We start from the raw sequence: 20,396 nt of genomic DNA, 5'->3' as shown, positions 1-20,396 counted from the left end.
TCAAAGTCTGCTACAATTTAAAAATAACGGATTTAATAATTCAAAATTCTAGTTCAGCGTTATTCAGCACAGCCAGAGTTGTTCAAAAACATTATTTCCGTTAAATTGACTAAAATTTCTACATTTTCGTATCTAATCCTAATGAATCCATGAGATAAAACTTACATTTTTATTATCCCTCTCTAAATATATGCTCAGAGCATTTAATTCCGTAGACTCAAGATGTCACTGAAAAAATACTAAACATCAGCTCTGTGCACAACAACAAGAACCAAAATAATGTAAACATTCGATTTTTCTTGTAATTTAATATCTATTCTTAATTATTTTAACATGGATAAGTTTGAAATCGCTAATCCGTGCACTGCCACATATTTTAATCAAGAAGGACACATAATTTTCGATCCATGTCTATACATTCAACGATATCAAGGTAATTATTTAATTAAATTTCGCAAAATGCCGGATAAGCCAAAGTACAATTTTAAGTGCTTTATACATGCTTGTAAAATGATGTATATGCTATGCTAGAGCATTCGTGCCAATTTCTATGCAAAACATTGAGAGTTACATGAAATTTACTGAAAAATCAATATTTTCTTCCAGCGGCATTAAACTGCTTAAAATTAGAGCAATTCAAGCACAAAGTGAACAGAATTGTTGAGTTCGGATGTGCTGAGATGAAATTTTTCACATATATCAAAACAGGTCTGACTGACAGGAAGTTATGGGTCAAATTAGTCGATATTGATGAAGATCTGTTGTTGAGATGTAAAGGTCACGTCCATCCATTGCTAATGGATCATGTTAAAAAGCGAGAAAATGAACTGAATGTTGAAGTTTGGTACGGAGATGTGTCAATTAATAATCCAAATTTTAAAGACACAGACGCTGTCATAGCAATCGAATTAATAGAGCATTTATATCCACAAGTCCTTGACGAAGTTCCATATCAAGTTTTTGAGAATCTCAATCCAAAAATTGCAATATTTTCAACTCCAAACTGTGAGTTCAATAAAGTCTTTGATTTAGAGCCTGGAAAATTCAGACATGATGATCATAAATTTGAATGGACAAGAGATCAATTTAAGGATTGGTGTGACAATATAATCATGCGTTTTCCTGAATATTCTTATAAAATAGAAGGCATTGGAAAGCCACCAATTGGATATGACGTGGAGGATGTAGGATACAGTTCACAATTTGTGCTTTTTGTACGCAATGATATTATTGACTTTCTCAATGAGCCATACGAATCAAATAAGGATGATGAGAAACAGAATGAAGCACAAAATCCTGAAACCGTACCCGAAAGTCACGTTCATTGTGATGGATATATTTTACTAGGCACAATTGATTATCCTGTGTTTGAAGACTCAAGGAGCAGGAAAGAGAAAATTATAGACGAAGTTTGTTACCATGTCAATCGTTATAAATATATGGAAGAGCAATATTACAATCTTGATAATTATCGGACCGAAATTCCAATCAATTTAGTCACACAAGCATGCTGGGAGACATCAACTGACGAAGAGGAAGTCGCAAATATTATCAAGGAACGATATCAAGTCGAAAACAATTTCATAATTATTGAGGACGAAGCTCTTGATTTTGAGCAGCAAGATGAAGAATGTCCTGTTGAAAACACTGAATAAATTAATAAATCTGAAAGCTTTTAATCCAAAGAAACTTTTTAAACGGTATTTAACGGTCATTATTTGAATTTCAGGGTTGAGCTTTTTATCCATGCAGGGTTTATCGACGTAGAAAATAAATCAGTTTATTTTTGTTTGCTGGTTGCGAAAAACGTATTTTTCCTTAAAATAATTAATTTTTCATTATTCCAACCGTGTCATTTGTGGAAAACAGTCAGTGAATGACGAAATAAGCTTGTAAAGCATGAATTTCATCAAGTTTAAGTGAAAAAGTTTGCGAAAAAAGCAGAAAAAGGTAAAAATAATTTTTTTCAAGTGAAAAATGAGGAACTGCGGCACTAGAAGAATTTGTACAATTGTATAAGTTCCTCAGCTGTCTGTTCTTGACCTACATTAATGTTTTTGCTGATGAAGATATCGTATTGGCCTCTTTAATCATTTGCTAGAACATTAATTTGTTGTGTAGATTTTTTTTCAAGTTCAGTGCTGTCTAAAAATACCGCAAATCCTTGCGTAAACCAGAAAATGAGCATTTACATCTTCTGCACACTCAAATTGTTTACAAAAAATGTATTTCCTGAAAGATAAGTGGAAAATTTATTGAAGGACATGAAAATTGAATCAACAAGTGATTACTGGATGTCTAACGATAGCGTGACTTATTGTCTCAGCTAATCTATGAACTTTTATTTACATACAACTATTATTGCGTCACATTAAATGCAATAAATTTGTATTAATTATCGATTTGTTATGTTTATTGCTTCTTGCTTATCAAAAATACTCAACACATTCTCAGTTCCTTGTTGTTTTGTGAGTTTTAACATTTTCTCCTTTATTGACCACACATTGATATCGTGTGTAGGCAATAATATCAATTAAGAGAAAAGCTCGCGCTTGTATAATTCAATTCTCTCTGTTTAGTATTCATTTGACTTTCGTGAATGTTGTCTCGCATCGGTCTGATTGAAAATTATCGAGACAATGTGAAAATATTTTAACCGACCAACCATACCGAAAATTGGCAATTACTGCTGTGTACTAATGTGACATAAAAATTGATATTCTGTTCAATTTAATAAAATTTGTTGACTTAACAATTGTTTATGTACAAAAAAGTAATAATTTTGTTGGAATTGATGGAACTAAGTGAAGTCGATTATGTCCAGAATTGATTGATCATTCAATAGGCTGTGGTTTAAGGTGTCTATATTAAACTTGTGATCATTAATAATTTTCAAAAAAAGAATATAAGAACATAAATGGAGTTCTAGACACAATCAACATCCACTTTAAGATCCAAACACAAAACTGCTTCGTCACGATGATATCGCTAAATTATATTGATACATCCAAAATTAATGTCAATACATAAAAATATGCCATGCTAAATTTCCGGGTTCTGAAGAATTTTTTGGTCCGCAGCGTTCTGAATGCTTCATAAAAAAATATCAAAATTAAATGTATAAGTCAAGTGTGTACTACAGAGTGTAATGACTGAACATACGGATAAACTCCTGTATATGATTCTTATATTATTATTTTAAAATACCTCAACAATGCTATTTTCAACTTTAGTGTGTGTTTGATACTCATCGTCGACGGTTCGGTGTGTTCTTAGTGAAAAAAAAAACATTCACGTAGATAACGTGAGGAACTGGCTGAAAAATTGCCAATTATCATTATCTACACAGCTCACTTAATTTTAATTTTAATACTTTGTGAATTTACTGTTTAAAAAGTTGATGTTTACCCGCGTAATAAAGTTCAATTTTATATGAGTAGTCATTGGTGATTTCTTGATAAAAGGAACCGCATTTCTCGTGTAAGAAATTGAAATAATTTCACATATTAAAAGCTGTTTGTGCACTTAAAGTGATAAAGAATTGCTAACAAAATGATAAGTTTCTGATAAGAACGGGCAGGTTACAGCAAAAAGTTTATTACAGCTTCATTCATTAATAAACTTTTATGGTTTCTGAGTGAATTGCCAAAAAACAGTGTTATCAGTAAAGCCATGCTTTTGGTGTCAAGTTGATGCAATATTGTGTGATTAAGAGTAATTAAAATTAAAGATCAGCAAAGTGTGACTAACACGTGACTTACGAGATTCTCTAATAATTAATAGCGTTGAATGTTGACACAAATGAAGTTTGTTTTTGCCAGTTTTTGCTTATACAGAGGCGGAACTAGTCATTTTAAAGTGAAATATCTGTAAAGATTGAATGCTTTTGGAACCGATTCCCTAGTAGGCAAAGAACATGCTTTTAAGAACAGAGTGAGCTGAGAGCACGCTCGCGAGCATGCTTAACTAGGATATTTAAGTTGAGCAAGCTCTTAAATGAATGCTCATTGCCTGTTAGGGATTTCGTTTGGATTGTTTAGGAAGATCCAGTTGACTAGTTTGGTGGTTCTGCAAGCTTTTAAGCCTAAAATTCTCTAAGATCCAATGGCCCTAAAAGACAAAGCTTGCTTTCATTGAACAAAAAAATGGTTCCTAAAATGGGTCTCTCTGCCTTGTTAGGGTAGGATTCTTGAGGTTAATTAGTTCCTATTCTAGTTATAGTCACTGAAACTGAATTTTGTGCTAACTATTCTTACCAACTTTTGTAATGTTTGCTAACTTTAAAGTTTTGTTTTAATATAAATTCTTAACTATGTCTATAAATTTAGCACTAGTGAGACTATTGAAGCAGCTGCTTCTTACTAAAAAACACCTTCTGTTGTTCAGATAATTGAGATCCAGAGCTGTAGGCCGATTGTTTAACGAGTGAGAGTGCACAAAACCACTGCAATCAGTAGATCGAGCCACTTCGACTCACTGCTTCTTGCTAATTATTTTTAAAACCCTTAAGCGAATGAGGAATTTACTCGACCGGCACAATGCGGCTAACCGCATAATTTTCTGTAAAAATAGGTCGAAATCAGCCATCAGGGCAACACCAGACTTTTCTTAAATCCCAATTTTTATATGCCCTAAATTTCAAAAATTCTTGCAAACCTTTAAATTGCTTTAAATTTCAAAAATCCCCTCAATACACTCCGATTACTTCATAACTCATGTAAATACCCATAAATACTACAAACATTAATTGCTATATATTTTGTTTAAATTAATTGAGCAATACAAGTTGATTGATTGTTGTGATATGATAACTTTAAATGACTTGAATTGCTGTGCTTGTAGTTTTAATTTCCCTTCTGATTACAATTAAAGTGAATTCTTTTCTATGTCAAGCTAGTCGATGATTTCTCATTTTTTTCATACTTAGAATCTGAACTGTTAAAGATTACAAAATTACGTGTTTTATGGAAATTCTCATGGCTCAAGTACCGCTTGACTTCAATTTAATAATTTTTTATTTATTTCTGATTGCCATGACTTGATACTTAAATTACAACTCTGATGCAATTTTTAAAACATTTGTTTTTGAGTAGAAGTCGAGTACGGATGTGAAATACAATCAGTGTGTCTAATATAATATTTTTTAGATTTTTTTGTGAATTACACTAAAGTACCTATATTTTGATGTGAATTTCATAATATGAGAAAAGTCTGCGGATGTGTTACTTCCAAAATTAGTAATGTATGTGCTAATGTATTATAATCTTGTTGCTTAGTGACAATACAGTGTGATAGACATTCAGATTTTAAGAAACGTTTTATGATCTTTAAGAGGTAACACGAGCAGCACAATACAGTCGCTAGGGCAGTAGTGAGCAACATTTTATTTTTTGGCACACCTTGGTGGTAAGCCTCAATTGAAATCATGCAGTTCTTGGCATTTTCAAAAAAAATTTGGCGACACACTAGTGTGACAAACAAATGTTGCTCATCACTGTGACACCACGTCTTTGTGTTGACGGCACAACCTGATGGCATTATGTCAGAAAATTGAAATTTGCTGTATCGTGCTGCTCGGGTAGTGGACGTGAACAAAGTTTAGGATTAAATGTGGATATTTAAGTAGGGTTCGACTGTTGGATACAAGTGTGCGCATACAGTTTGCAACTCTTAGATACAAGTGCTGTAATTTATTTGAAAATCTAGCAATTTTATGCAAGACTTGCAAAGAGAATGCGTACACTTGTACACAATGGTCGAACCCTATATTCTAGCCTACTAAATTAAGATCACCTCATTATAGGCATGGTCCATTAAAAGAGACTGTTTTTGAGTACCTTAGTGGTCTTTCTGTAGCATGAAAGCATGATCTGTGCTTGTTAGGGAAAGTTGCAAGAAACATTGACAGTGATCATTAGTAACATTTTATATTGGAATGTGCTGCTAAGATGATCAATGTGAAAGCATATGAATGTTGCCACACCTCGAAAATGCATGTCACAAAACTGCATAAAACTTAAAAAATCTGTGTCAAAATGACATAAACAAATAAACTCAAAGAAGTGCAATGAACTCTGTGTTGAATTAATAAGTGCTATAAAGTGAACTCCAAGCCAGTTATGCTGCTTATTCATACAAATTCCCAATTGACTTCGAGTTTTACATTTAACCTGCTAAATCTGATTATTTGATGTTGTCCATGCATCCAAGAATTGACAAATTATTTGGATTTCCCACTTTTAGCTCCATTTAGCATGTCGTTGTGCCATCATTGCTCAGAAAATTCCTAGAAATTTAGAAAAGTGTGTAAAATGAAACGTCATATGCTCAAATAATTGATGTGAGAATGAGAACAATCAATTGTATACATCCATAAAAAATGGAATTCCTCAAAATTTTAAACAGTTTAAAGCCACAGAAGCCCAAATAATTAATGACTATTCATCGCCCACATCAGTTCTACGCATTTATGAAATATAATTTCATGTCATGGTTCTTTATACGTAGCTTGAACTCTTCAAAATTGATAGGATTGAAGCCTACACAAATATTTGTACTTAATTACTCGAAACTGCTGCTCGAAACCTTTAAAGATGATTAACTTATCGATGTTGTAAATCTTTATTTGCTTGAGTGGCATTTAATCAATTTGTTCTGATGGCTAGACGTGTAAATCAAATGTGTCTGGGTTAGGGAAATCCTCAAATACAAAGAAATTGTTTACCACTCACACGACCGTTAATTTAAAATTTGAAATTGTTAATTTTTCAAATACTTTTTGACCGTTAATTTTTCAAATATTTATTGACCGTTAATTTTCATTTCTGCAGATTAAATTCAGTGGATCCGATAATGCTTCCAAAAACCTTTAATACGTTTACCCTCAAATAAATTGATTTCACTTTCCATTCAATCATTAATGCTCTGTTTTCATAACAATTTCAATTCCAGTAAGACTGATATTACGACACAATATTGATCAAATTTAATTGGCTGACAGTAAACATATATAAATAAATTTAAGTAAATAATGGAATCGCTTACAAAGAAAGAAGCACTTGCTGCACATCCGAGAGAAAAAGGTGGATTTTTTTCTTATCTCACATTCAGGTACGGCCATTGACTGCTGATTATTACTTCATTGTTTAATATGTAATTTAATTATCGTGCAGCTGGGTCTTGCCACTTCTAGTAAAAGGAAGGAAGAAGGTTCTTGGATTAGAGGATTTATATCAACCATTAGAACAGCATAAAGCTATAAATTTAGGAACAAAAATAGAAAAGTCATGGGAGGCGGAAATGGTGAAGCGAAGAGCACAGAACAAAAGTCCAAGCTTAATGAAGGCTGGATTGAAAGTGTTTGGTGGACAATTAGCAATTAATGGAATTTGCCTGCTGTTAATTGAGATGTGCCTTAAAGTTACAAGTCCATTTTTATTGGGTAAAGGAACTAAATATTCATTTTCATGCCAATAACCTTGAACTTGTCAAATTTCCACAGGTGGAATTATCAGATATTATGCAAATCCAACAGACAGCAGTAGCAATGAGCCTTATTTATATGCTGGCGGTTTAATTCTTTGCAGCTTTCTTAATGTGATATCTGCACACAGCTTAATGTTAAGTCAACTGAATCTTGGACTGAAAATAAGAATATCAGCATGTTCGTTAATCTACAGGAAAGCACTTCGATTGAGCAAATCGGCACTAATTAACACAACTTCAGGACAAGTTGTAAATCTCTTATCCAACGATGTTGGACGTTTTGAGTTGATCACAATGTTTTGTCATTATTTATGGGTGGGACCAGTCGAGACTTTGGGTAAGTTGATTGATCATTGTTCAAAATAACAAATTTATCAGCAATAAAAGTCTTTTGTTGATTATTTTGTTATTGTTTACTATGAGATTTACGAGATTTTAAAAAGTCTATTGTTAATTTTAACGTATTTTAAAAATTTGAATGACTTTGAGAAAATTCAAATTTTTTTAAACCGTTAAATTTCAAAAATATTATTGCCGTTAATAAATTTATGATTTCATATTCTTCCTACATTACAGTAATTGGAGTACTAATGTACAACGAGGTATGTAACAACAAACCAAAACATCAATAACATTATCAATGATTTTCTATGTATTTCCGAAACAGATTGGCATATCTGCAATAGCTGGTATCTTATTCATGTTGTTGTTCATTCCATTCCAATGTAAGTTAATTATTTTGTTTGTCAATTTATTGTTTAAGTCAAATTGAACTTCCATTACAGTTTATCTTGGAAAGAAGACGTCACAGCTTAGACTGAGAATTGCTTTGAGAACGGACGAGAGAGTTAGATTGATGAATGAGGTAAGTTTGATGAGAATTCAAGGTGTGGACACTTTTGAGAGACTTTGAGCATGTTCGTGCATAATATCATGCCATGCTGTGCATTAATCAAGCTGTTCACAGTATTCAAGTGTCCATCCCTAATTGTAATACGATTGATGACTTCATTGTATCTTTAATGCTTATTTTCCTCATTTAAAATTGACAGATAATACAAGGCATTCAAGTCATTAAGATGTACGCTTGGGAAAAGCCATTCGCCAAAGTCATATCATTTGCACGTCAGAAGGAAATTCGTGCAATTCGCTATGCGTCATACATAAGAGGCATACTATTATCATTCATTATGTTTAGCTCACGTGTTTCGATTTTTACAAGCTTAGTCATGTATGCTCTACTCGGAAATGTTTTGACGGCTCAACAAGCTTTTGTTGTTACGGCTTATTACAATGTATTGAGGCAGACTATGACTGTATTCTTTCCGCAAGCAATTGGATTTCTGGCTGAAACAATTGTTAGTGTGAAGAGATTACAGAAGTTTATGATGTATGAGGAACTGGATCGTGATTTTCAAAGTGCACCAAGAAATGATGAAAAGCCTGCTAGTAATGGAAATGGAACTGGAAATGGAAAAATTGATATTCTACAAAAACCAGGCATTTCTATGGAAAAAGTTTGTGCTAAATGGAAAGGTGAATCTTCAGATTTGACATTAAGCAACCTTGATCTTCATGTTCAGCCAACAACTGTTGTTGCTGTAATTGGAAAAGTTGGTGCTGGAAAGTCAAGCTTAATTCAAGCAATTTTGGGTGAATTGCCAACAGAAAGTGGAAAAATTGAAGTTAATGGAAAGATCTCGTATGCATCACAAGAACCATGGCTATTTTCAAGTTCTGTCAGACAAAATATATTGTTTGGACTTCCAATGGATAAGATTAGATACCGTGAAATTGTTAAAGTCTGTTCATTGACACGAGATTTTGAAATTTGGCCTGATGGTGATAAAACAATCGTTGGTGAACGTGGAATGAGCTTATCAGGTGGACAAAAAGCTCGTATAAATTTAGCACGCGCCATTTATCGACAAGCTGATATTTATTTACTTGATGATCCACTTAGTGCTGTTGATTCGCATGTTGGTCGACATTTGTTTGATAATTGTATCAAGAATTTCCTGAAAGATAAGCTTGTTATTCTCGTTACACATCAACTGCAATACCTTCCAACAGCTGATCAAATTGTGTTGCTTGACAATGGACAAGTGCAGGCTGTTGGTACGTTTGAGAGTTTAAGAGACTCAGGCTTTGATTTTGCAAAATTATTACCGGAAGTTGAGGATAAGTCAACTGAAGAGGAAGTAAATATTGAGAAATTCCAAAGATCAATGAGCAAAAGTAGCAATGACAGCCGGACATCCTATAAGAGACATGACAGCATATCAAGCACAATATCCTCAGAATCAAGAGAAATTGAAGTTGAGGCAACAAAGGTTGATCGTGATGAGAAAAGTTCAGAAGGCTCAATATCATGGAAATATTATATTGCGTATATTAAAGGAACTGGTGGATATACCATTGGTATTATCATCCTTATTATGTTTGTATTGACGCAGCTTTTGGCATCAGCTGGTGACTATTTCTTGACTTATTGGGTTGCTAAGGAAGAAGAACGAAATTCACTGAGACAAAATGAACCAACCTTAGAACTTTTCAGTGACAACAGTACAAGGCTTGACAGTTCAAGTGACTCGATATTAGCAAAAATCGTCCCATACCTTTTCGAAGGTGTCATTTATGACCGAAGCATTGACATTTACATTTTTACTGCCCTTGTCGTGTCCACTGTCATCATAACATTAAGCAGAAGCTTCTTCTTCTTCTCAGTCGCAATGCGAGCTTCTCGACGTCTACATGATGCAATGTATACAGGAATTACAAACGCAACAATGCTGTTCTTTAACTTAAATCCATCAGGACGTATTCTTAATAGATTTAGTAAGGATATGGGACAGATTGATGAGATATTACCGATGACTATTGTGGATGTGCTGCAAATTTTCCTGTCATTAGCTGGTATTATTGTAGTTGTTGCTGTTGTGAATGTTTATACCTTAATTCCAACGGTCGTTATTGCTGTCTTGTTCTACTTTATGAGAGATTTCTATCTAAAGTCAAGTAGGAATTTGAAGCGTATGGATGCGACAAGTAAGTTCGTTAATTCATGCATTTTTACCGATTATTAATTAATTAATTTATATTTACAGCACGTTCACCAATATTCTCACATCTTGCTGCAACACTTAATGGACTGTCGACAATTCGAGCATTTGAAGCTGAGTCAATTCTATCGGATGAATTTGATAATCATCAAGACTTGAACAGTACAGCATTTTATTTGTTCCTTGCTGCCAGTAGAGCTTTTGGATTCTGGCTTGATTTTGTGTTGTGCATTTACATTGCCTTAGTCATCGTCAGCTTCTTTTTCATGGGAAATACTGGCGGAAATGTTGGATTGGCTATAACGCAAGTGATGGGATTGACTGGAATGCTGCAATGGGGTAAGGAAGGCTATGATTAGCTTTGCATTTGGATTGGAGTTAATCCTTCTTTTTAATCTCAGGATTAAAATTTTAAATCCATCAATTAATTTCCAATTTCTGTTATTTCTTTATAGGCATGCGACAATCAGCAGAACTTGAAAACAATATGACAGCTGTAGAACGTGTTGTCGAGTACCAAAGTGTAGACCCAGAACCATCACATGAATCTCCAGAAAATAAAAAGCCACCAAAGGATTGGCCAAAAGCAGGAGAAATTAAATTTGATAAGCTGTCATTAAGCTATCATCCATCAATGGAAGATAAGGTGCTGAAGGAACTAGAGTTTGTGATTCAACCGAACGAGAAAATTGGAATTGTTGGAAGAACTGGTGCTGGAAAAAGTTCAATAATTAATGCTTTGTTCCGTCTTTCATATTTGGATGGATCAATTTACATTGATTTAAGGGAAACACAGGAAATGGGCTTGCATGACTTGAGATCTAAAATATCGATAATTCCACAAGAGCCAGTTCTGTTCTCAGGCACAATGAGGTACAATTTAGATCCATTTGATGAATATAATGATGATAAATTGTGGATGGCACTTGAGGAAGTAAAATTAAAGGAATTAATTAAGGACATGCCGTCAGGATTGAACACAAAAATTACTGAAGGTGGAACCAACTTTTCAGTCGGTCAACGACAACTTGTGTGCCTTGCACGAGCAATTCTAAGGGAAAATAAAATCCTTGTTATGGACGAAGCAACTGCAAATGTTGATCCACAAACTGATGGCTTAATTCAGAAGACAATTCGTCAGAAATTTGCTGAATGTACAGTGCTTACAATTGCTCATCGACTTAATACAGTCATTGATTCTGATAGAATATTAGTCATGGATGCAGGACGATGTGTCGAGTTTGGAACGCCGCATGAGCTTTTGTCAAAAATTAATGAACCAAGAATATTTTATAATATGCTGAAAGAAGTAGGCAAGGAGACATTCGAGAATTTAAAGAAATCTGCAGAGCAGGTGAGAATGAAAAGATTTTTTTGGGTGGGAATTGACACGTGCGGGTCGAAGCTTTATAAAAGTACCGAATTTTCTATAATAAGTTGCATGACCATGGCTACAAATTGATTATGTATTCATAATTTGGGATTGTAGCAAGCTTATGCAATTTTAAATCTTAGGATTAAAAGTTTGGTTTAAATTAAATCCTAGGATTAATCTAAATATTTAATCTGAAATTCTTTTTTGACACTAATTTTTCTTTATTTTATCCCACAGAATCATCTTGCTGCCAAGAAGGAGTTATAGAATATAAAACTGCCATTTTGATGATGTTCCTATTAATAATTTAGGAAGCACTTAACCCAAGAACACACTAGATTATTGTTACTTAATTTTTTAATAAGTGTACTTATAGTTTATTTTTTATGAATATATCATATGCTAAGGATGTTAGAAATTAACGATCTACATAAACTATATATTAAGCTGTTAAAAAATTTATCTCAGATGTACATTTGTGATTCGACAAGTATTATTGATTTCTTAATTCAAAATTTACTTTTTTCAGCTAATAATGTAATAAATATACGGAAACGATGTGCTTAAATTAAGTGCCTGAAATATTTTATGTAGAAATTCATAGAAATCAATAAAAAATATATTATGGATAATAGAAAAATTTGGACTTTTTCTTAATTTGAAAAATAACGACCAAAAAATATTTGAAAAATAACGGCCAAAAACTATTTGAAAATTAACGGCTAGAGAATTTTTGAAAAATAACGGTCAAAAAATATTTGAAAATTAGCGTTTTGTGAAAATTTGAAAAATAACGGTCAAAAGATTTCTTGCGTAGCATACAGCTACATACGCTTAACAAATAGCAATAAAACAACAAAAATCGATTATATTCACTTTTATTTTCATTGTTAAGTATAATTTTTAAAACTCAAACTACGCTAATCAATTATTTAAAATAAATATTTTTTTTTATCTTGTTCCTTATCCTCATTTTCTTCATACATGCTTGCCTTATCGAGTCAATATAGTTTTTTTAATGCAAAAGATTCTTCAATATCCAATAAGCTCCGTGTCTATTGCATTTGATAGACATAATCAGTGAGGCAAAATACTATGCGTCATTATCGGATATGAGATGATTGGTTGACTTGCATTTGATATTGCTGCCTGAAGTGCCTGTGATGTATTTATAGATAATCCAATTGATGGAACAGCTGCAGGTGCTAAAGTGATTTGTGATGTTCCAAGAACATGCTGTGTCTGTTGTGATGTATTTGCTGTTGCATGAATTGTACCAACAATTGGTGGGACATTGGGTGGAGTTGCAATAATTTGTGTTTGTGGCGTTGCCATTGAGACTATTGGCGCACTTATAACCTGTGGATTTTGTACTGGTGCCATACTTGCACTTATTACTTGTGTCTGTGCTTGCTGTTGTTGAGCTTGAGTGTGTGTTACTGTCACTGGATTAACAACACGTGAAACCTGAACAGTGGATATGCGTAATTGAGCATTTTGTGTCATGAGATATTCATTTGATGCTCTCAGCTCTGCAATTTTCAATTCATTAGCCTCAACACGTCTTTTAAGCATTTGATGCTCTTCCTCAAATCTCCTTAGCACTACCATAATTTCATCTTCACGGCATCTTTTAAATTTTGATTGCTGTTGCTGCATAAAGTCTTGATCTTGGCTATTTAATCGTTTTAGACTATTCCTAAAACTATTTGAAACATTTGAGAATCCTCTGTCGTTGCTGTGACAATGTAAGCTACATCCACCCTCAATTCTCTGTTGACAATGATGAAATATTTCTGATTCTAACAGTGATGGAAGTGATCTGTTGCCATTCGATGAATTGGAATTATTATTGAAATATCCTTTATTATTATACTCATATTCTCCCGAGTAATCATGATTTCCACCACTATTGTTAATATTGTTCATGTTTTGATTATTACTAAAATCATCTTGTTGTCCAATAATTGGAAATTCACCGTACTTTCTGTAATGCTCTTCATCATCTATTGTATAGTGTAAGAACCTGAAATAGCAAACAAAGAGATGAGAAAACGTTATAATAAATTAACTTGAGCATAAAATTGAGATTTATAGTCGTCAAGAATTTTGTTTTTCTGCTTAGGTAGGTAAATGTGGCAGATCTTTTAAGCTCCGAAAGCTAATGAATCATAATTTAGCAATTTTAATTATTTAGAAAAGTTAAAAAATAATTAACGGTTGTAAAAAATTTGAATTTGAAAACCGTACAAATGTTAGTTTAAACATTTGTATGGTTCTGAAATTTGAATTAAAAATTGTCGTTATTTCAAAATTATTTTGCATTTTTAACGTTCACAAAACGTCCTTGAATTTTCGAACATTTGAAAGGTTCTAGAGCATTTAAACTTCAAAAAAGTATTTTAATTTAAAACTAAAATTCCCTTTTTTCTGGCATAATAAGCAGAAGTATAAGGAAGTTCACAGTCCTGCCAAAAATCTATTTAATGATCCAATAAAGCACTTACTTGCAGTTTAAACGAGGACATTTATTATTTTGAAAGTCATGACAAAACACTACTAAATCAGGAGAAGGAACATGTGGATACTGCAATATAAAATAAAATAAATTAAATATCTCAAAAATTTAAGAAATAATTAAATTATCACCTTGCACAACAAGCGACGACAAGAGCCTCTAACAAAATCACGACAAATTCTATATTTATTTTGCTGATCATTACAATTATTCCCTTTATATCCATTATTATATTGTCCATTACACAATACAGTTGTGGAATGGTTTGATGTGGATGAAACTGATTGGGTGGTCGTACTCGTTGTTATAGACGGTGACTCTGCGCGAGAGTATGATGAATTGCATTCCGATTGATACATATTTGTTAGCTGTTTCTGTTGTTCTGTTTCACACTTCCTTAATTTTTTTTCTTGATTTGTTTTGAGTTTGAAGTCGTTCTCCATACAATTTGACACTAAACTAGACGATTATTGAACCTAGAATGAGGCAGAAAATAGCATGAAAAATGAGAATGTGGAAAATGTGAGTAGAGGAAAAATTGGTAGGAAATGTACAGCTATCACTGACGAAAGCGCATTTTTCTACTGAAGGAACTTAGTTCCAACAGTACTGCAGTCAGTCAAATCTTGAATAATGCTTCTCTAAGAAAATGACAAGCTACATATAACAAGGAAGGAAAAAGATACGAAATGAAAATGTGAAAATCATGTTAAGCCACAGGTGGGTAAAAGGATCTGTTACAAAAATGAGTATAAATACAACGTGATTATATTCCAACTAAAGTTTTCAATCTCAGAGATTAATAGTGTTAGGAATAATGTTCCAGTCATTAATATTTATTCTGATTCTGAGAGTCTTTTGTGTCCTCGCACAGAGTGACGAGAACTGTGAAACTTTACCGTTCCAGTTGCATTTAATTAAAGGTAAATTATTCATTAATTTATGTTAATTAAATTAAATAAATAAATTATAATTTAGAGGAATACGACGAGCTTGGACGATTGCAACGAACATGCGATGGGGAAGTGACAGTCAACAAATGTGAAGGATTTTGCAGCAGTCAGGTGCAACCGTCCGTAATCACGCCAACTGGATTTCTCAAGGAATGCTATTGTTGTCGTGAATCGTTTCTTAAGGACACACTTGTCACATTATCTCATTGTTATGATCCGGATGGCGTTCGTTTGACATCAAATGAGATGGCAACAATGGACTTGCGCTTAAAGGAACCGACTGAATGTAAATGCTTCAAATGTGGTGATTTTTCGAGATAGAAAACTTGAAGTTTTGGTTTCTAAACTGTAAAGCTTTCATGATTTTGAAGACGAAAGCAGGCACAATGTTCATTTGATGGAAACTTTTTCAATTAATAAATAAAAATTTAATAAAATTAATTCTGTATCCATTCCATTATTTACGTGTGTATTTATCTAATTCGCATGCTGATTTCAGCCTATCCACGATTAGTTTATTTATAGCTGAAAAATCCTCGTGTTATACAAATATTTTGTGTCAATTTAAAGCACATTTGTTGGCTTGTTGCTCTATTAATATTATTTTCACACATTATTAGCACTGACAAATAGCATTTAATTAAGACAAAATTAGTTATATCTTTATATTTGCTGTATTTTGGCAAGGAAATTGAGATTTAATAGTTCGTTGACCTACACTACGGGATTTGAAGAAGAAGTCATACCATCAGCTGCTTCTGCGTGTATTAGAATCAGCCGGTGGTAAATGGAAGAAATATGTTATGAATTAATTGTCAATCACTATAAATATAAACTTCCGGATTCACTTTGTGCTCAAACATCCACAAGAACTCGATCCGATTTGTCAACTTTGCACATAAAATTAAATGCGAATGTAATACAATTATTGCACATTGAGAATAGTGCCTGTATGTTTATTAGAAAGTCAAATAGTTAGTGCTGAGCATTTATATAAGGGTACATAAAAAATTATGCAAATCCAGTTTTTAATTACATTAAACTTGATCCAGTTTAAAAATCGGTGAGGAAATATCAAATTTCACGAAAAGCTACTAATACATAGTGGATATTGACGATGAAAATTATTTATAATCGCATTCGTACAGGATTTTTAAAGATGTGAAGAAATTTTAGAGAAAGGTCAGTGAAAAACCTTCGAAGGAAAATGTTCTGCATTTTATGCTGTCATTACTTACACTATTCAGGTGTTATTTATGCTATTCCAATATAACAAACTATGTTGTATGCTTTTAAACTAATTAAACAACTTAATTCACTATGTTCATTAAGATAATCTAATAAATTTATTTTTTTCCCTAATTTTTCTCAATTTTTAGTTCTCTTTTATTCTGTCGTGTGAGTGCGACTTAATATTTGTATTTATTTGAATTCTGAATGACCGTTATTTCATATCAATGTTTCAAAATAATCACGTTCAACATAGAGTAACTATGGCCTTTCGTTCTTCTTGTGCTTTTTCATTGACATAATGTGACAGGCTGATTCTTCTGCAGGTATTGCATCTAGTAAACAATGATTTTAATCTAGTTTAAATGTGATCAAACGCGACCGATGAAAGCGCATTTCCACCGTACAGAATCAAAACATTAAGTCACGATTCAAGAAAAGACAATCCTTTGTTAAAGTGCTTATTATCATTTTACAGATCCTCTGATTGACACAAACTCGTTACTAATCTAAAGCATTGATATAATATAACGGTTCCTGATATTTCAAATAAAACCACACACCAACACATACACAGTTTTTCATTGCAAAATCAAATCACAGTAAACATAAACAAAATTTTTACTTCACCGCTTAAAATTAGTTAAAATAACATAAATAGACATGCATATTTGTATAGAAGGCTGCGCTCATGGCGATCTTGACATGATCTATGAAGAGATTAAGGTTTATGAAGAACAAACACAGAAAAAAGTCGATCTTCTGATTTGTTGCGGTAAAAATGCTTCAATTTATTTACTGTAAGTTTTTCGCTAACTTAATTTACTTACAGGAGATTTTCAAGCAACAAGAAACAAGGAGGATTTAGCATGTATGGCTGTTCCAAAGAAGTATTTGGAGATGGGAGGATTTTACAAGTAAGAAATTAATGAAAATGCTTGTTTTTAAATATTTATTAATTTTACTGTATCTTTTACATCCTTAGATATTATACCGGCAAACAAGTTGCACCAATTCTCACAATTTTCATCGGTGGAAATCATGAGGCATCAAATCATTTGCAAGAACTCTCATATGGCGGTTGGTGCGCACCAAATATTTATTATTTGGGAAATGCTGGAGTACTTAACATCAACGGCGTGAAAATTGCTGGAGTTTCTGGGATTTATAGGAACTACAACTATCGAAAAGGTCATTTTGAATGTCCACCATACGATGATAGCACAATGCGAAGCGTTTATGCAATTCGTAATTTGGAAGTTTTTCGACTGCTTCAATTAAAGCCATTGACTATTGATATTATGTTATCACATGATTGGCCCCAGAAGATATGGGAGCATGGAGACAGGACAAAAAGGTTTGGCTTCATTGAAGGCTTATTAAAGAAGAAACCTGACTTTAAAGCCGATATGGATAACGGGAAACTTGGAAGTCCGCCTTGTTGGGAACTGCTGACGAAACTTAAACCTAAATATTGGTATTCAGCACATATGCACTGTCGATTTGAAGCAAAAGTTTTTCACGAGGAAGAAGATGCAACCACAGATTTTGTTGCTCTAGATAAATGCATTTTAGGACGACACTTTTTAGAATTTGTTGACATTGGAGAAGCAGTTGAAAGGAACGAAGACGGAAGTGCTAAATTAACTATGGAACATGACCCAGAATGGTTGACAATTCTTTCATTGACTAACAAGTTCCTTAATTGCACAACATCTGATACAAAACTTCCGTATGCACCTTCAAATCAATCATGCGACAATGAACAACGTTGGAATTTCTCCCCAACAGAAGAAGAAGTTCAAGCTGTTCTTAAAAAGTTCAATAACGATTTGACAGTTAAGCACAATTTCAAGCAAACTGCAAATGGTTATGATCCAGAATGGGATGGAGAAAATTTCCATAATCTGAAAATGCCAAAGCCTAGTCTTAACATCCAAACAATGGAATTTTGTGAAAAACTCGGAATCGACGATCCATTACTGATAGCATCAAATTTTAATAACGTAAAAGTACATGTCCCTAATTACACTAAATCCGATCAAGAAGCCTTCAAAGATTGTAATATTGTTTCAGACAAGCAAGTTCCAACGAAAAAGCCACAACTCTCATTACCAAAACCGATAAACAACGACGAAATTGATTTAGATGATTTGGATGATGATGATGCTGAGGATAACGAGGCATCAAAAAGTACAAAGTCACCTGAACTTAAAGAAGAGAAGATTGAAGTAAAATCTGAATTAGAAGAACCGACAAAAGTGGATGAAGAAGTTAAAACTGAAGAACAAGATCCACAACCTGCAACAAAGAAATTTAAGCGACGAAATCAAGAAATTTATACAGCAACGGATGAGTAGCTTACTTTTTGACATTGTGAATTATGAAGAAAATATGATTTAGTTGTAATTAAAAATTTTAAGACATTCAAAATGGATTTTGACATATTTCTGTCAGTTTCAAGAGTTTCAGGAATCCAGGTTAGTCTACATATTTTAATTGCAAAGTGACATAATGATTCAACAGATGATATGTCTTAATTTATTAATTAATATGGCACAAATGTGTTCTTATACTATATTTATAATTTAAAAGACGTGTTAAGCACTAGGAAATTAAAGTCGAGTACTTCCTATCCATAATATCCACCAGGATAGCTATAAAATATTCAATTAGTATATTTTTAACAGTTTTAAGCAAGGAATCATTACCCATAAGGTGAATAAGGTCCTTCAAATCCTCCATAATTAGGCTGAATATATCCTGGATAGCCATAGCCGTAGCCTCCTGAAATATACAAGATTTGTCAATCTATGTGCTGCGATAAATCACAAAATCTCACCATAATATTCAGGATAGTAGTCATTATCGAGACCTAATCCATCTGCTATTAATTCCAGTAATCCAACTAAAGGTTTACTGTATGCAATTGGTATAGCAAGTAACAAGAGAACTAAAAGTTTGTTCATCTTTAAATTGACAGTCTGAACTCTTCTAAATCAAAATTGAAACTGTTAAAATATTTTTCTATGCTTAGTGTTTTCTATCAAATTTCAAGGATAACTAAGACAGGACGGAAATAAAAGATGTCACAAAAAATCTTCCTACGACAGGTAACAGCAACTGACCTTGTGTCTTAATAATTCTGCGAAAGACAGGAAAAACCCAAATGTGATGTTATGACGTTATATTATTCACATAATAAGTGCCTGCTAGTTTTCTCGATTTAGCGTCACATACCAAAATTGTTTGTAGAACAACGTCTTACATCCGTAATTAATATCTATGAATATATTTTGAAATAAGATGGGACTCGAACTCGCACTCTTTAAAAGAAGCACTTGAGATTTTCAACATTTTGTTTGCTCGCACACAATAAGCAGGGATTGATGCTTTTCTAAAATTCATACTCAAGCTAATCTGAGTAGCCTATTTAATGCAAAATTTCAAATTTTATTTTGTAACGGACATTTTTTATTCAAAATTTAAACATCCGCTTTGGATAGGATTTGAGCGGAACAAAATAATTATTCAAATCTAATATTGCCCTGAACAGTACCCCGTCTTCGAAAGTTCATCGATGCGTTGCTGTACTAACGGTAATATGCGGAGATAGCCTGACATCACGTGACTGCAAGTTTTGACCCATTTTTCTACAAATAGTGCTGTTTGCCGCATTGTGTTTATAAAAGGAATTAATAATAAATTATTTTATGAAGTTGCAGGGAGTAATGAAGCGAAGCATTAAAAGGGAAACATTATATACACGAAAT

General features: G+C 33.0%; 6 protein-coding genes across 9 annotated transcripts; 4 read left to right on the top strand and 2 right to left on the bottom strand.

Moving 5' to 3' along the window:
• Window positions 1-247: 247 nt before the first annotated feature.
• On the top strand, window positions 248-1,689 carry Hen1 (Hen1 methyltransferase). The gene is made up of 2 exons (XM_070643170.1): window positions 248-433; window positions 607-1,689. Exons 1-2 carry the CDS (start codon window positions 334-336, stop codon window positions 1,653-1,655), a joined length of 1,149 nt encoding a protein of 382 aa, XP_070499271.1. The 5' UTR covers window positions 248-333; the 3' UTR covers window positions 1,656-1,689.
• Window positions 1,690-1,806: 117 nt separating this feature from the next.
• LOC139092546 (probable multidrug resistance-associated protein lethal(2)03659) lies at window positions 1,807-12,562 on the top strand. Of its 3 annotated transcripts, none has more exons than XM_070642974.1 (11): window positions 1,807-1,950; window positions 6,952-7,110; window positions 7,173-7,441; window positions 7,502-7,822; window positions 8,062-8,087; window positions 8,153-8,210; window positions 8,271-8,350; window positions 8,538-10,533; window positions 10,593-10,886; window positions 11,003-11,901; window positions 12,160-12,562. In XM_070642974.1, exons 2-11 carry the CDS (start codon window positions 7,031-7,033, stop codon window positions 12,187-12,189), a joined length of 4,053 nt encoding a protein of 1,350 aa, XP_070499075.1. In that variant the 5' UTR covers window positions 1,807-1,950; window positions 6,952-7,030; the 3' UTR covers window positions 12,190-12,562. The 3 variants fall into 3 exon arrangements, with proteins under 3 accessions (XP_070499075.1, XP_070499076.1, XP_070499074.1); XM_070642975.1 differs by lacking the exon at window positions 1,807-1,950 and adding an exon at window positions 2,521-2,858; XM_070642973.1 differs by lacking the exon at window positions 1,807-1,950 and adding an exon at window positions 2,881-3,480.
• Window positions 12,563-12,784: 222 nt separating this feature from the next.
• Window positions 12,785-16,782, bottom strand: LOC139092548 (zinc finger CCCH domain-containing protein 10-like). The gene is made up of 4 exons (XM_070642976.1): window positions 16,632-16,782; window positions 14,572-14,916; window positions 14,430-14,509; window positions 12,785-13,948 (listed from the first exon to the last, which is right to left on the bottom strand). Exons 2-4 carry the CDS (start codon window positions 14,881-14,883, stop codon window positions 13,000-13,002), a joined length of 1,341 nt encoding a protein of 446 aa, XP_070499077.1. The 5' UTR covers window positions 14,884-14,916; window positions 16,632-16,782; the 3' UTR covers window positions 12,785-12,999.
• Pburs (Partner of Bursicon) lies at window positions 15,238-15,834 on the top strand. Its single transcript, XM_070642977.1, has 2 exons — window positions 15,238-15,363; window positions 15,419-15,834. The coding sequence occupies exons 1-2, from the start codon at window positions 15,258-15,260 to the stop codon at window positions 15,712-15,714; spliced, it is 402 nt and encodes a 133-aa protein (XP_070499078.1). The 5' UTR covers window positions 15,238-15,257; the 3' UTR covers window positions 15,715-15,834.
• A 417-nt stretch (window positions 16,783-17,199) lies between the features above and the next one.
• Window positions 17,200-19,060, top strand: ldbr (lariat debranching enzyme). Of its 2 annotated transcripts, XM_070643037.1 has the most exons (4): window positions 17,200-17,398; window positions 17,456-17,540; window positions 17,609-18,635; window positions 18,700-18,888. In XM_070643037.1, exons 1-4 carry the CDS (start codon window positions 17,287-17,289, stop codon window positions 18,748-18,750), a joined length of 1,275 nt encoding a protein of 424 aa, XP_070499138.1. In that variant the 5' UTR covers window positions 17,200-17,286; the 3' UTR covers window positions 18,751-18,888. The 2 variants fall into 2 exon arrangements, with proteins under 2 accessions (XP_070499138.1, XP_070499137.1); XM_070643036.1 differs by having other exon boundaries at window positions 17,609-19,060.
• Window positions 19,061-19,103: 43 nt separating this feature from the next.
• On the bottom strand, window positions 19,104-19,613 carry LOC139092585 (cuticle protein 6.4-like). The gene is made up of 3 exons (XM_070643042.1): window positions 19,466-19,613; window positions 19,335-19,410; window positions 19,104-19,280 (listed from the first exon to the last, which is right to left on the bottom strand). Exons 1-3 carry the CDS (start codon window positions 19,590-19,592, stop codon window positions 19,256-19,258), a joined length of 228 nt encoding a protein of 75 aa, XP_070499143.1. The 5' UTR covers window positions 19,593-19,613; the 3' UTR covers window positions 19,104-19,255.
• Window positions 19,614-20,396: the final 783 nt, after the last annotated feature.

Source organism: Chironomus tepperi, unplaced genomic scaffold (assembly GCF_022539635.2).
Source record: "Chironomus tepperi strain 1889 unplaced genomic scaffold, CSIRO-AGI_Ctep_v1 contig_309, whole genome shotgun sequence".
Lineage (NCBI taxonomy): Eukaryota > Metazoa > Arthropoda > Insecta > Diptera > Chironomidae > Chironomus > Chironomus tepperi.
The sequence above is the reverse complement of the archived record's forward strand: the minus strand, read 5'-3'. Positions and strand labels throughout refer to the sequence as shown.